The 16791-nt window shown below is 39.0% G+C and overlaps 1 protein-coding gene and 1 long non-coding RNA gene across 2 annotated transcripts; one reads left to right on the top strand and one right to left on the bottom strand.

The window, feature by feature from the left end:
- Positions 1-1979: 1979 nt before the first annotated feature.
- Positions 1980-7120, bottom strand: LOC148852416 (extradiol ring-cleavage dioxygenase-like). The gene is made up of 3 exons (XM_088943344.1): positions 6623-7120; positions 2814-3187; positions 1980-2401 (listed from the first exon to the last, which is right to left on the bottom strand). Exons 1-3 carry the CDS (start codon positions 6851-6853, stop codon positions 2209-2211), a joined length of 798 nt encoding a protein of 265 aa, XP_088799470.1. The 5' UTR covers positions 6854-7120; the 3' UTR covers positions 1980-2208.
- LOC148852415 (uncharacterized) lies at positions 7106-15282 on the top strand. Its single transcript, XR_016098920.1, has 3 exons — positions 7106-7571; positions 7655-10846; positions 14788-15282. It is a non-coding gene; the product is annotated as an uncharacterized LOC148852415 (long non-coding RNA).
- Positions 15283-16791: the final 1509 nt, after the last annotated feature.

Below are 16791 nucleotides of genomic sequence, written 5' to 3'. Positions count from 1 at the left end.
TTGGATTAATCTCAACTTCTGGCACGATGAGATGAACAATTCTTTGCCACCAAGTTTCGAAGTTTTGCTACATGCAAAACACAAAAAACGGTTTTGAATGTTTGTAAGCTATGATGCTCTTTCCTTCTTTCTTTTTTTTTATTATTTAAGCCATCATTTCAAAGTTAATTAAGTAAGAAGACAGGAGGGGGTACTATGAATTAAAACTAGGGCCGTTTGATGTGCCTTTTCACATGGGCTGTGGACTTTTTAGAAGTCCGGCAGCCCATGTTTTTGTTTTTTCTTGTTTGGTTGAAAAAAGATTTAGTCGCCAAAAAATGTTGTGTTGAAAAAAAACATGAAATCCATTTTGGGTGATTTTTGGAAATCTCTAAACGGAGCTTTTCGGATTTTTTTTTTTAATTCATCTTCTCAAGGAAAGATGCACCAAAAGACACATCTTAACCAAACGATTTTTAGACTGTCAAGATCTTAATGCAAAAGTTCACTATATCTTTTGGCTGTCAAAATTTTGAGAAAATCTTTCAAAAAAGACTTGCCAAAAGCCCCTACATATCCTCCGCCTCCAAGAACCCTTTCAATGGCATTTGGATGATTTGAAAACCAATATGTATCATATAATACACTTATACTTTCGATATTAATTTTGAATCTTGATTGCGACTACAGATGTCTTTAGAAATAAAGGAACCCTAGGAGATTTATCTTCGTTCAATTGCTTGAGGTCAGCAGCTACATTCTGACTCTGATCAACCAAACAGTTGGAACTGGAATAACCCAATCCGATTCCAATTCCAAATTCCTATTCTCGTGAACCAAACAGAGCCTTAAAATTGTGGACTCCATCCATCTCGATGATCTCGATGATCAGAGCACAACTCCCCAGTCTCATCTTTGAAACCTGCAACGGAAATCTGTTGTCTATTATTCACAATTGCGGCATGGTAAAATTTGTTTAATATTATTATCAATGCCAAAGTGTTTCCATAGAAATCCAGATTAGCTGCATTTAATGGTTGTGTTAGAGATTATTTAACCAATGATAACACTCCACTTCAGCCATACATGCAAAGTGAGAAGATTGGAGTGGTTTGGGGCATATACACTTGATGGCTGACCCGGAGTTGTTATTTTTAGTTAACAAAACCTTATCTATCACAACCCAGTTTGGATTTGGTAGGCACAATGTCCTAAGCATGTTCAATAAGCACTTAAAAATTTTTTTAACACTTATCCTTGAAATTACCCTTACCACACTCTTGAAAAATATTAAAACCCATTTTTGACCATTGCCAAAATAAGCAATAATCCCTTCCAATATATTTGGTTTGATAGAAAATAAGAGAAAAAGAAATTAAGGTAAAATGTTCAATGATTTCATAATTTTTTAAAAGAATTTTCCCTCGATTTTCTATCTCTTATTTCCTATCAAACCAAAAACAACCTGAAGAAGGTGGGACATAGTTGCATGACTTTGAGACTATTCTTCCTAAAGGGATGGCAATATTGAGGATGCAAAATGAATCAATGCAATATAATAAAATAGAAAAAATCATAAGAAAAGAAAAAAAAAATATTAACTCTAAGGGGGCGTTTTTTTTTCGGATTTTGAGAAGGGGAAAAGTTGGTCAATGGGATTTTAGTTTCCATTGACCAAGAATCCCATGTTCATTTTTCAGATTTATGTGGGGATCAAGGAAAGTTTATTATTTTGGGTATCATTTACCCATCTCTTAGGTGGATAAATAATTTTCCCACATAGGGGGAAATTTGCTAACATTTGAATGGGACAAAAATGCCCCTTTTAATAATAAACTTTTATGACTAAAATGGTTATTACCTTATTTAGCTGGGAAATAAAAGAGCATGTGTAAATGCACTTACTCGGGTAAATATTTCTCAGAAAAAAACTTACTCAAATAATTGCATTTACCTAAATAAATAACTTGCTGTAAAGGGAACAGAGCCTAAAAGTAGTCTTATTTGGTAATGGTTGAAATTATTATCAACACACACAAATGGAGAGATTACAGAAGTGCCAAGTACTAATACACCCATTAACAACCATTAATACATTAATATAAAAAAAGAAAAAAAAAAAGAAAAAGAAAAAGAAAAACACCATTAACCATCAACTATCTGATCATGCTGAACAGCCAGCATTACCATTACAATACAAAACCAACATTTGACAAAGTAAATGACCAATCATTGATGTGTTTTGAAACGATAAGAGGCATAAGAAAGTGCACCAAGGCTCCAACTATGATGGATGAGCTCCGCCTTTGCATCTGCGCCTGCGGCTCCCATAGCAACGTGCAAAGGGTAGAAGTGGTCCGGCCATGGATGAGCAAGTTTTGCAGAGGGTGCTTTCACCTCATAGTTATTCACATCTTCATGTCTGCAAATAATGATTTTAGTGCTAAATTCAAGTAGAAACCCCATGAATAGATTTAGGGTATGTTTGGTATTAATGTTACTTTATTTAATAAAAGTTTTCTCAAAAATCAGAATAAAATTTGCTTGACACCTCAGCGCCAATAAGCGCCACTAGATGCCATTAGACCCATATTAAACAAACAGTAAAAAAAAACACCTTTAAAAATGAAGAACATTATTTTTAGCATTTTTCTGATAAACGGTTCTCACATAAATCGAGACACATTTATCAATTAAACATCATTTTTAGCATTTTTCTATTAAATGCCTATATGGCATTGAATCGACATCTATGCTCCGAAAACACCATCAATACCAAACACCATCTTAATTGTTGTTTTTCAAGAATAATGCTAATATTTGCTTGAAATTACCTTCCATTTAGAAGAGATTCTTTGAGCCATGTATCAAAATCTTGGGCCCAAGGGATGACAGAACCATCATCAGCCCGGCCAATGGCTCTTAAGTTGTGTGTGGCACTTCCAGACCCAATTATCAGAACCCCCTCTTCCCTCAAGGGCGCCAGCGCCTTCCCCATGTTGTAGTGGTACGTACCATTCTCGTTTGTTTGGACAGAAAGCTGGCACACTGGGATATTGGCCTCTGGATACATGAGCATGAGCGGGACCCAAGCACCATGGTCAAGCCCACGAGCTTTGTCTTCCTTGACATGTTTGAAACCAGCATCCACAAGCAACTCCTTCACTCTCTTTGCTAATTCAGGTGCACCGGGTGCTGGGTACTTTAGCTATTAATATGTCCAAAACGTTCATAATTCAATCAATCAAGTAACTCCATTGTTAGTCACGAAGAAAAAAATAAAATAAAACTCCATTGTTAATAGCATAGTTTTCAAAACCGGACCGAATTGGACGGTGGATAAGAAAAGCTGGAAACTGGTCAAGTGGCCAGTTCTACTTTTCCCCAAAATCAGATTTTTTACAAAAACTATTAATTTTGGTCAATAAACCGCTGAACAGAGCGGTTTTAAAAACCTTTATTAATAACTTTAAAAGATATTCTAAAATCATTTTCAATTTTTTATTTTTCACATTTTTTAATGGAAATAAGTTGAATGGTTATCTTAATCGGACGGTTGACTGTCCAACCCATGATGCAGTTACCAAAACTGTTCTTTATGAGTCAATCCTGACAACATTGACTACATCCTATTCCTCTAGGACCCGGAATTGAACTGATCCTTATGGACACATAACGAGGCGGCGAGGCGCTGGCCGGTCCTTATCCGGATCACATCGATTATCGATATGCCCAAGTCGAATTAGTTGGGCTGGATAGGAGGTATGAATGAATCAGCGCTGATTGGAGACATCTGGACATGCAGTACCAGTCTCAAACCGATTCAATTTTCATATAACAGAGTCAAAAATTATATATCTATACTATTTTAAAAAGTATGAATAGTCTCATTAATATTTTTAAAATTTTATTAAGATAAAATTAATTTATATTTAAATTTATTAATAAAAAATGAGAGTAAAATGGTAATTAATTATTAATATTAAATGAGTTGAAATAGACAATTATAAGATATTCAATGCATTCAATTTTCTCTTATTAAATTCAACATTTAAGCTATTAATTTGCATTCAACTTCAATGAATCATATATTTAAGATATCTTTATTTCTCCTCATCATTAAATTCTATTAATTAAGTCTGTACATAATAAATTAATAATTCCAAAAACATAAAAATATACTTTTAAAATCTACCTTAAAAATAATGTTTTCATCTAGATAATGGTAAGTAATTAAATCATTTCGGGTCAAATGGGCCAATCCATGTTGTCACAATTAAATAATAAAATTTAAAAATAGATAAAATACAAAAATATATTATGTGAAATTTTTTTATGATGATGGTAGTAAAAAATATATTTTTAAAATTTTTCATATTTGTTATATTTCTATGTTTATAAAAATTATTCTTATTTATCACACATAATTTTTTTGTACTTTTATATTTTTGTGTTAGTTATTTAATTTTTTATTTATTTAATTATGATGTTAAAGATTGGCACATTTAACACAAAAGGTTGAATAGTTGACTCGATCGGATTAAAAATCCGAATTTCGAAATGCTTGTCACAGTTTTACCAGTTAAGTTGTCATTTAATCGGAAAAGGTCAGCGTTTTCCGGTTGTCATGGTCTAACCATCTAGTCCAGTTTTAGATTAGCCACATCAAAATCAAAAACCTAACATTAAGGGGGTTACTTTTTGAACTGCATTTTTGTTTCGAAAAGCAAAAATATATTGGTTTTATTAAAAAAAACAATAGAAGTTTTGAAAATATAAAAGGTTTTTAAAACATAAACAATTTTTTTGGGAAAATTTATGATACTAAAAAGGTATGGTATGGAAAGAGTTTTGACCAATCTAAATCCACCCGTAAATTTTAATAAATAACACCTTATTTGCTACTACGTTTATGGTTCTACTTTATTAGTCAGTTGTTCATTTTTCATGGGTATCTTTTCCATAAAATAAGCAAATGAAAATACATTTAAAGACAAGTTTTTCTCAGTTTTTTGTTTGAAGAACCAATTTATTTTCAAACGATTGATTTTGTTTTAGGGAAATTTCCTAATTAGTACCCTGTATTTTGGCTTAGTGCCACTTTGGTCTCTAAACTTTAATGCAACAATTCAGTACCCAAACTTTTAAAACGTGACAATCCAGTACCTCTCATTAACTAGTTGTTAACCAGCCGTTAAGTGGCATTTGTGTGCATTTGAAAAAGACACAAATGCCCTTCAAGTGTTATTTAATTTTCTTTATCAATCATCTAAACATTGAAAAAAAGTTAACAATGTTTTTGAACTGTCATTAACCTGGACGGTCGAATCGTTCAGCTCGAAAACCGTCCAGACACCCGGTTTCATTTCACCCCTAACCCATTATTGGGTCAAAACCCGTTGACTTCGTCAGAAAACCGCTGACTCGGGCGGTCAAACCATCAACCTGTTCGACCCAGTCAGCGGTTCGCAATATAAAGTTGCAGAGAGAACTCAATGATTCAGATATGAGATCAGACACGAACTCAGATCTGGGATCTAACATGAAGAAGAAGAAGACACAAATTCAGATCTAAGATCTGAGATCCAAGAACTCAAATCTATTTGTATTTGTTGCCGCCGCCTCGCTGTTGCTGGTGAGCATCCAATCATCTTCATCCTCTTCCTTCTTCTTCCCTCCTCCTCTCCTTCCTTCTTCTTCCCTCCTCCTCTCCTTCCTTCTTCTTCTTTCTTTTTTTCTATCTCAGACAACAATTCTCTTTCTACTCTCAGCTGACATCTCTTATGAGGTTTGCATATTAGGGCAAATCTCAAATAAACATTTGCCCTAATATGCAAATCGTCTGAACTGTTCGATTCAGACGGTTGAACCACTGACCCAAAAACCGATAGTTAGAACAGTTCGGTTTTTGGGTCAATTTTCAAAACCTTGGTTAATAGTCTCAAATCTTTGCCCTTTTCATTCAAGAAAGTTGGGGTCACGTTTGATTGGACATTCTGGTGACCCCAACTTTTTTTAATAGAAGAGGCAAGGATTTGAGATTATTAATTTTTTATCAATATTTGAATAGTTGATAAAGAAAATTAAATGATAGTTGAAAGACATTTCTATCTTTTTCAAATGTCATTTAACAACTCGTTAACAACTAGTTAACAACAGGTATTGGATTGTCATCTTTTGAAAGTAGGGTATTGAATTGTCGGATTTTAAAGTTTGGAGACTAAAATGGCACTAAGCCCAAAGTACAGAGTACTAATCCCCAAATTTTCCTTTGTTTTATTTTATTTTCGGAACTCAATGAGAAATAGAAAATCGAGGGAAAAGTTGTCAAGGAATTTAAAGCTCCCAGGCGAATTTCCCTATGAAAAAGGTAAAAAAACTATTTATTCCTATTTTTAGAATAAAAATCCTTTTATAGGCCTTGCTTTCCTTTGCCATGGTTGAAAATTTTCAGAAAAAAAAAGGAACAGAAGTGGAGAAAATAGATTAAACTGGATTTCTAAGCTTTTATTTTCTGTTTTTTTTTTTCTTTTTTCTGAAATCTAAAATCCAACCCAATCCAAGAAATCAAACTGGTATATCGGGAGCAGAAACAATAAATCAAATGCAAGAAAGAAGTGAATTCATCATCTGCTGGTCTTACCTTGTACATGGGCTTAGGGAAGCCATAGAAATCGTAGATGACATCATTGGAACCAGAGATAACGTTGACAGAGGGTTCATTGCTCTCCCAGTGACCGGAGATGACAATAATTGACTTGGGTCTCTCTGTGAAGATCTTCTGCTGCCAAGATTTCAAGAAATGCCTCGCCGGAAGGGAATCGTCGATTGACAGCGTCGGCGATCCATGAGATATGAAGAACGTATCCATCATTATCTGCTTTGCTTTCGATTGACAAACCCCAGACGCTCGGACTGTCAAAATTTTTGCTGTTTGATTGTAGTCAATTCAATACGGCTTTTTATGTGAGAAGAAACGCAGCGGTTCCCTTTTTATACCAGAGGAATTGAAGGAGGGAGGACGAATTTTTCTTTGGAATGCACTGCACCGACCAAAAAAAATAAAAAAAAAAGCAAATAGAACATCATCTCATACGTTGATTTCGTTTCATTCGTCATCACACCTTTTCCTGTATTCAAACTATATATATATATATATATATATTAAAAGAAGACCCATTACTATCGTTGAGATATGCGTTTGGAGGCGTTGTAGAAACACCCTTAAGATCGATGTAAAATTGCAAATATGCCAACATTTAAATTTACATCAATCTTGGGGTGAAAGACTACTTCCATTATTTCAAAGTAAAACTTTATCTCCTTCCTTCGTCAACGGAAATAAGCGAGGAATTTACCCTCATCCACCATAACGATGGTTGAGCAATGGCTATTTCCCCATCTGAGATCTGAGATTCCAAGCATCCGAGCGTCTGTTTGAGGATGGTCGAGCAATGGCTATTTCCCCATCTGAGATCTGGGATTCCGAGCATCAGAGCGTCTATTTTCGAACTGGTAAAAGAGATGTTGATGCTGATCTAGTTTGAGCATCTGAGATCTGCCATTTCGTTCACAACCTCGTTCTAGTGCTGGTGAGGTTTGTTATTATTATTTTTTTTCCATCTGAACCAGTAAAATAGATGCTGATGTTGATCGAGCTTTTTTTTTTTTGTAGTTTTTCTCTTGTTCGAAGCTTCTTCAACCTTGTGATTTCCAGATCTCCGTCAACATACCCATTTCCAGGACCTTCTTCAACCTCGTGATTTCCAGCAATATTTTCCTAATTCCATTAGTCTCCTGTGCTGAATACCATAAGTGGTCGGCCACTTCTGTGATAAATTCATTTGGTTGTGTGGCAAGGAAAAGTCCTTTTGGGCATCTCAAAACAGGTTTCAGTCCTGACCAAAAAAAGCTTATAGTCTGGAGTGGTCCATTCTGGCTATAGTTTTAGATTTGAAGTTGCTTCACCTTCACTGTGTGCTTGGGTTGGGAGTACCTTGGATTGAGGGTCTGAACTCTTTTTTTTTTTTTTTCTTTGGGAATATGGGCTCCCATGATGGTTTCTGCTTCATGAACAGAAATCTCCATAGGACCTTACTGTGGCAACCGATGCCTACTTCAGATTTGGAAATCTGCTTGGGTTGAGATCTGGTTGATCACTAATTCTGCACTCATGTTTTTCTATTTATTATAGAATGAGACTAGGGGGATCTTTCTCTTGTGACTTAATGTGTGTAAATCCTAACTAGGATCTCTTCTTTACTGCCTTGTTCTAATAACCCTTTAAGATGTTTTTGAACCTCATGTTTTTCTATTGAAAATAATTCTGCACAAGCTGAAAATATATATGCTTTGAATGAAATTGGTTAAATCTGGAAGGGGATAGATGGGCAGTAAAAAAGCACCTTGGAATGAGGCAGGTTTCCTTGGAAATTAATGTTTGGAAACACTGTTAGAATGTAGCTTGGGCTGAGTGCTACTTGTAGGATTATTCTACTTAACTATTATCTAGAGTAGGCTATTGTTGAGTTCGATTTCAGGCTTAACCTAGTAGTGGTTATTTCTTGTATGACTGCATGTATGAAAATCGGATTCCATCCAAGTTTACAAGCCACAAGTTTCAGACCTTCATTATAGGTTTATGTTGCAGTCCCTCATGCAATGTATATGTCTTTAATAGAAATCCTCACTTGCCCATCCCATAGAAAATTGCAATAGGCAGCAGCTGTTAGCATGTTTTTAGCTATTGATAGAATTCAACCAAGTCAATACCCTTTGGTCCCCTTTCTTGTTCTGCTATAAGGTCATAATGAACTCCCTCTGTTTCTGTACTTGTTGCAAATTACTGCATCCGCCCTTCCCATTGGAACCTCCCTCTCTCTTCAGGCGTCCTTAGTACTAGGCTGAAGTCAACTCATCTTTGTGACCAGAATTACTTTGTCACTCTCAGGAAAGCTTCACTCTGGGTACACTTGGTTTGCTAATCATTGCTTCAGTTGTGTCATTATAAATCTTTCAAGCTTTGAGTTTAAATATTTCATTCTGAAATTTAAATACCAATAGTAGTCCTTTGCATGCTAGTTCAGGTTTTGAGTTTGGGCCTTTTTACCTAGAATTCTGAATTTGAAGCCAACCCCTAAGACTCTAGTGAACTTCTTGATCTGTTTAAAGGTGAATAGAGGTTGCGAGCAGCCCATAAGTAGTGGTAGTGACTTCGATTACTTGACTCATCCAAATCCCAGGTTGCTTGTTCTCCCCATGCATCTCACTACCTAAGACAATTATGGTTAGATCCTGTTGTGTCATAATTGGGCTTTACCTCTTTTGGGTACCAATCACTTCTTAATAATCATTATCTCTCTGAGCTGGACCCATTTATAGATGTCAATACCCGATTAAATAAGCCTTAAGAGTCTTTCTCTTGGCCTAGTTGGAGTGGGTCCTTTGCTTAGGTTGCCTTATTACAGATAGGAGCTGTCAGCACCCAATTTTTGCTCAGTCCTTTATCTGAACCCCCAACTCACCCTCGAACATCGATTGAACCATTCCGAACCCCACCTCTTGTCCAAGTTCCCAAAATACCCTTGACTAATTACCAAAATACCCCTTGACCTAATTCCCAAATACCCAAAACTACTGTCTTTTCAAGTCACCAAAAATTCCTCATACCCTAAATTCCCAAAATACCCCTCATTCCAAAGCCCCAAAATGCCCTTGACCAAATTACCAAAATACCCTTCAAAGCCAAAATTCCCAAAAATATGTTTCCCTAAAATTCCCAAAATACCCTTTAACCAAAATTACCAAAACACCCCTTTACCGGATTACCATAATGCCCCTTGCCCAAATTCCCGAATTACCCCTTTGACCAATTCCCAAAATACCTGACCTAATTCCCAAAATACCCTTGACCAAGTTACCCAAATTACCCCCCTTTGACCAATTCCCAAATTACCCCTGATCTAATTCCCAAAATACCCCCTCCTTCCAAAATTACCAAAATACCCCTCCTAAAATTCCCAACTTACCAAAATACCCCTTCTTTCAAAATTACCAAAATACCCGTCATTTGCCCCTTCTCCCCAAATGCCTAAAAAATACCCCAACCAAATTACCAAAATACCCTTGACCAGATTACCAGAATTACCCTTGACCAAATTACCAAAATGCTTCTTGGACCCATTACCAAAATACCCCTGACCTAATTCACAAAATACCCCAAGTTTCCAAAACTACCAAGTTGCCCTTCTCTCCCCAATTTACCCTTTTTTTTGACTCTTGGAGACCCAACCTGGTGAGATATCCCCCCGAACCCTAGCTTACCTACTAAAAACTCCTTTCCCTTAGTTTTTGTTTAGAAACCCCCTTCTTTCCCATTATAAATAGGAGGCACTATTCCTAATCGGAGGGGGTCGGAGGGGAAGAGTTTTGAGGAGGTCGAAGGAGTTTGACTGAGTGAGGGAGATTGAAGGAGAGAGAGAGAGCACAGGAAATCAAGAGGCCGAGACAAAGAGAACTGATAAAGTGATAAAGAGAGGAAAATAGAGAGTTTTTTTTCAGAGAGAGGGAGGAGGAGAGAAGGGTTCAGACTGAGAGAATAGAGAGAAAAACAGAGATAGATCAAACTATGGAGTTTGAGAAAAAAATCGATGAAGAAAAAAATGATAGAGTGAAAAGGCAGAGAAAGTAGAAAAGGGGAGACGAGCTGTTCTCTTCCGCCAGTCGCCTCTCTGTCATTGCTGATCACACCCACTTTAGATGAGTTATTCCCTTGCTCATCACGAGCTATGGTTTCGGCAGCCCCAAAAGTCCAGCTTCACCTCTGCACATGAAATTTGCAGCATCTCCATTCTTAAGGCTACAGGAGGTAAAACCCATTACCTCATCCTCTTTTTTATTTTTTTATTTTCGACTTGCTTGCTTCTGTGGTTGTTTCTTGTTGGTTCAATTCTGCAATCAGAGTGTTCTCCTATGACCAAGAGGCTAGCTTGTTTCTTCACTCTTCTTGCCAGTTTACTGAGTCCGAAGGTGGGGCCTCTGATAGAAAAGGGGTGACGAATTCCCCATCCTTTTGCTCAAGTCCTTTCATCCAAAAGGGGAATGGTCTGGAAGAGAAGAAAGAAACACTAAGCTCCTTCAAGTTGCTAGAGAACCCAATTCCTGAACTCATCTTAAGCAGAGAAGGGAAATCTAGTATTCACACTGACTAGAGAGAGGGGTGCCTAACCCCTTCCCTCTCTTTCTCAACTTACCCAGAATGTCCTTGTCCTGACTGATCGGTATGGAGTCATTGTTAATTCTAAATGATTTCGTAGAATTTAAATCCGGGAGACCCATCACTCCCCATTATTAATTGCTGATGGGTGGCGACTCCATAGCATCGGCCATGAAGTGAACAGCTAGAGGGATATTTTTCCAACGTCACAGAATGGCAACTCCACTGGGGAGGTTCTGAGAATAGTGTGAATACCATTTCCCATGCCAATTCCACTTCTGGCAATTGGTGTTTTTGCAAGTCTTAAGCCCTTAGTAGTTTCTTTTTATTTGGTTTTGCACAATGTTTTAAAAAAGTAAAATATAAAGCAGTTCTATTGGCCATCAGTTCTGGCTTTAGCTAGATGGGATTTGGAAGTTTCTTTAAGCTGTTATGGTCGTTGCTCTGTTTTCTTCTTTTTGTGCAATTGAATTATTGTTTTCTTTTATTAGGTTTAGTTTTGACAGAGTTTCTTTAAGAAAAACAACATACCTCTAAATGAGCAGCTCTGTTGTTTACTGTGTTTAATGGTATGCTTAGTGTAGATCAGTAGAGAGTATATTTCAAAATAAATAAATAAATAAACAGTGGTGCTACATGCTTGCATGGTTGAAATGATGGTAATTATCATAGATTTATTCAACATTTTGTGCTAGACTGGATGTAGTTTGTTGTGTTAAATTTACAATGGACAATAATAACATCCCACTTGCATAATGAGAGAGAATTTCCATGAAATCATTCCTTAATATCTTATGACAATCGCTTCTTGGATAGATTCACATCAACTGGTAGTGCTACTACATTTGGTAAGTTAATCCATTTGGTAGGTTTAAAATCTTTTCGTATTGGGTGCCAAATGATGCGGCGGTAGTATTATGAGTTTGGTTTTTTAATGGATTAACTTCTGGTCTCCTTTCTAGCACATTGGTGATGTTCGAATAAGAGCCCATGGCTTGACTAAGGGTGGATCTGTGGTATAGTATATCTCCATGCTTTGATGTTCAATGGAGACCCCTTTTGGGTCAATAGACTATGAAATCAAATATCCAACTTGAATCCATGCAAAGCACGGTGACACCATGTACTTGAATAATTTGAATTGAGGGGAATGATTTCCTTTGTCTCCTTTACAATCTTTAAGTTAGTGATGTAGCGTGATCTAGCCGCTCCTCGTGTCAAGTGACTCGGACATTGATTCGGATAACACCTAATCAGGGCCTAGCTATGCTAGGCTGAGTTGTTATGTTCTGCAAGAAAGCGGATTAGAGTGCCCAGGCTGTCTTTACTCGGGGTGGGCACTCCAATGCTTAAGTCAAAGAAATGTTTTGAGAGTCTTCAGAGAATGAGAGAGGTTGAGAGCTTGTAATTGCGTGTACCTTTCACAGGTGAAATGAGTACATTATATAGGCGTCAGTGGTCCGAGCCCTTTGACAACGGGTCTCATATTCTTGTAGAGCCATTTCCGCTTGGTTAGGTGATTTATTACTTCGGTTACATAATCTACACATGCATTACAGCTCGCCCAAATAATTTTGGTGCATTTGGTGTGGTAGGCTAGTTTAACGGTCGAGGCACTAATGCTCTAGAGATCTTGGGTTGGTAACGTATCTTTTGAACAAGCCAGCAGGCTCACCTGGCAGGTCTTTAGGTTCCTACTCGGCCATTCTCTGAGGTAGGTAGCTACAAGTTGGGAAACCTGTCATCTTGGCCCAACCAAGGTGGAGGTCGGCCTGGGTGAGGTGCTTTGGGCTGACTTGCCGAGCTAGTTCGCTTACTCAGCGTCGAGGTGTCGCTTGAAGGCGACATTTTGCAATGTGATTCGGAGGACCAAATTACCCCTCATCAATTGCACCCCACTCCCGAATCTGTCAGATTGGCGAAGGGAGTAGATCTTTGTAAAGTAATTGGCCTGATTAGTTCGTAGGTTGCCCAATTCGCTCTCCTAATCCGGTCTGATATTGGGTGGGACTGTGATGGATTTCAAATTTCAAATTCGAAAAAGGAGGTGAGCATAGTAGGCATGCAAAATTTTGAATTTGAAATTGCCCATGCACGGCACCCTTGTCCTAATCATTGATATGCTTCTAGCGTACCTTAGTCATTTGTCCTTATGCCCAATGGATTATAAATATGGGGTCCTCACTGAGGTCTCCACTTACACTATTTTTGGCTTTTTCTGAGGTGTCTGATTTGAGGAGGTTTCAATCGAAGTGATGCCTTCGATTCGCCTGTTGAGATTCTGTCTGTCGCTAGCGCCGGTCTTCTCTATCCATTTTCCAATGAGTAGTCTTCCCTTTCCGAAGGGGGGTTTTCTGATCCTTAGCTAGGGACGGAAGCAGAAGTCTGATTAGCAAAGTCGATTTTCTGTCCAACTGCACTTTTTGGAGAGCGCATTGTATAATTGTACAGTCTTTACCAAATTCCTACCAAATTTGATTGTAGCCAACCCGACCCTAACGAATGCCCCTAAAGCCATGGCTAGGATGCTGCTTGAGTTTTTTCAAAGGCGCTGATTGCCAACCTCCGGTTTCCCTTATATCCCTTTATTCCTTTGATGTTGAGGTACTATGGTGTCTCCCTAGGTCAGCTTCACTTCAATGCAATGTGGACTCTGGTAGGGCTGATCTGCTTATGTCACCACCGCGGCTTTCCCTTAGACTTAGATATCTTTTCCGGTTTGTGCATTATGAAAAAGGTTCCCAATGTTCCTTTCTGTTTCTATCTCCCCTTCCGCGGTGGTTATGAGGTGTAAACTAAGTTTCCCTCCAAGGTTAAGGACTGGAAGAGTAGGTATTTCCTCCTTTCTAAGAGTAGTGGTTGGGATATGAGTATTGTTTGGCAGATTGATTGTCGGACTTTCAATGAAGGGTTCAATGAAGAGCTACGGGTTGCGGTTCAGGATTTTGTATGTCAGAAGGTTCTAGGATTTTGGCCGAGTTCATGCTTATACAGGCCAACCTGAGTCGCATAGGTAGGTCGACCTTCTTTGCATATACTTTTAGTACTAATGGCATTTTTAGCTCGACTAACCTCCTTTTTCCCTTTCTCAAATATGGCGAGCATGGAGTCGATGTTGGCAGCTTCCAAGAAAAAGGCTTCGAGGAAGAAGCGAAGGGCTAAGCATCGTTCTTCAATGGAGGGTACCTCGGGCAGTGCCAAGGTGAGGTCACCGTCATTCGGTCCTCCTATCATCAACCTCGAGGGAGGTGGCGACCCAATGAGTACCAATCAATACTCTACAGGTCCTACCATGTCTCAACCTCAAGTCAGCCAAGAGGAACGTGAGGCCGGCCCGTACACCTCAGATATCCCTCGTTTTGTTCCTCATGTCGACATCTATGTACTCGATCCCATAATTGATCCCTACGTTGCTCTTCGGATGGCCAGGGGCATGTTGCTTCCTAAGGATGTGCAATATTACTCCAGCTTGGACCCAGTTGACGCTAGGACTCGGTTAACTCGCTGTATTGTCCAGGTTTGTCTTCTTTCGAAGTTTTTGTCTTTTGGCTCTATGATTTTTGCTCTAATCATATCTTTCTTCTTTTTTGTAGGCGAACACCATAGGGCATGCCTTATTGGATCAGGTTGTTGTGGGCTAGAAGGAGAGGGGCGAACTGCAAGCCAATGTCAGCGCGGAGGAAGACCTTCAGCAATTCATCAAGCTGAGCGGGACAACGCAACGTGAGCTGGTTGAGAACCAAGAGACCATCGCCGCCCAGGAGCGCCAATTGAATGACATGCCTGAGGAGCTTGTCATGTAAGTCGATAAGGAGCCCTTGACTCCCGAGGAGGGTGAAGAAGCAGATGATGAAGGAGAGGGCAAGGAGGGTGACGACACCGACGATGAGCTGTAGGGCGGCAACGATGAGTAGGTCAGCCTATCTGATGGTTTCTCTTCTTCTGGTGTTACCGAGAGCCTACGCGCTCCTATAAGTTGATCTCTTGGGCCTACGTGTCCTAAATATATCAACTTATTGTTGCTGATTTTTTTTTAATATACATGTATCTCGGCCATTGGACTTTTGTTAATGGAATTTAGTTTTTCACATTTGGTATCTTCTTTGGATGTAGTTTGTTCCTGTTTGTCTGTCGTGCTAGTTAAGTTGGCTAGGTGCCTTTGAATGCAAAATCTCTATCCATCACGCAAGTTAGGTTGGCTAGTTTGCTCCCCCTATGGCCGAGTTGTTGAAAGGTCGGCTTAGCCTTAGCAAATTTTCGTGAATTTGTAGTCATAACTCGGAGCTTATCTTCTATGTCCTCTTTTGGCCAAGTTGTTGGGAGATCGGCCCGAATGCCTTAACAAAATTTCACAAGTCTACGGATGCAGTTCGGAACACTTCTTTTCAAAGGTAGTACCTTCCGAGGTTATCTATGTTCCACGCACGGGGTATCACCTTCCCCTCTAGTGTTTCAAGCTCGTACGCGTTTCCACCTATTACCTTGGAGATTCTGTAAGGGCCTTCCTAGTTCGAGCTTAGCTTTCCTACGCCGGGCTCAGGTACCATGACCTTCTGGAGTACTAAGTTACCAATTCTAAATTGGTGTTTCTTAACTTGGTCATTTTAGTACCGAGCTACTCATTGTTGGTATGCTGCGGTCCGAATGTAGGCCAAGTATTTGACTTCTTCCACTAGGTCGAGGTTGGTCCATAGATCTTCTTCGTTAGCTTCCTCATCAAATGTCTCAAACCGTAAGGTCGACACTTCTATCTCTGTTGGTATGATGGCTTCCGTCCCATATGTCAGGTTAAAGGGCACCTGTCGCAATCTTGATGGTTGTTTAGTAGGCCCATAACACACTGGGCAACTCATCCACCCACAAACATTTACCTCGAGAAAGCCAAGCTTTAAGGCCACGGTGGATTGACCCGTTAGTTACCTCTGCCTGATCGTTAACCTAGGGATGGGCGATCGAGGTGAAGTTTTGCTTTATTCCCATTTCTGCGCACCAGTTCTATAACTTAATGTCTTCAAACTGTTTGTCATTGTCCAAAATCAATACCCTTGGCAGTCCGAATTTGCATATAATATTTCTCCAGAAAAAATTCTGAACGTTCCGAGCTATGATGGTAACTAACAGCTCAGCCTCTACCCACTTGGTGAAATAATCCACCACTACTAGAAACCTTCTCTACCCAGTTGCTAGTGGGAAGGGGCCCAATATGTCAATCCCCCACTGTGCAAACAACCACGGGCTAGTAAGGTATTTTAGGTTAGTCGTTGGTTGGTGCAAGATGTTGGCATGTCACTGGAACTTGTCACACTTCTGTACCAACTCAAATGTGTCTGCCTTCATTCTATGCCAATAATACCCTTGTCGTAAAGCTTTTCGGGTGAGCACCCTGCCCCCCTAATGTCCTACGCAGAGTCTTTCGTGAATTTCATGTAGTACCTGGTCTGCTTCAGCTCGACACAGGCAACGCAGGTAGAGTAGTGTAAAGGATCTTATGTATAGACACTTTCCCATGATCATGTAACAAGTTGCCTGTTCTCTATTCTTTGAGCTACGTTAAGCACCTTTGGCAATATTCCTTGGCGTAGGTAGTCGACGAGCGG

The sequence above is a fragment of the Nelumbo lutea genome, chromosome 5 (genome assembly GCF_056320005.1).
Source record: "Nelumbo lutea isolate HS-2025 chromosome 5, American lotus-T2T, whole genome shotgun sequence".
In the NCBI taxonomy this organism is placed as follows: Eukaryota; Viridiplantae; Streptophyta; class Magnoliopsida; order Proteales; family Nelumbonaceae; genus Nelumbo; species Nelumbo lutea.
The sequence above is the reverse complement of the archived record's forward strand: the minus strand, read 5'-3'. Positions and strand labels throughout refer to the sequence as shown.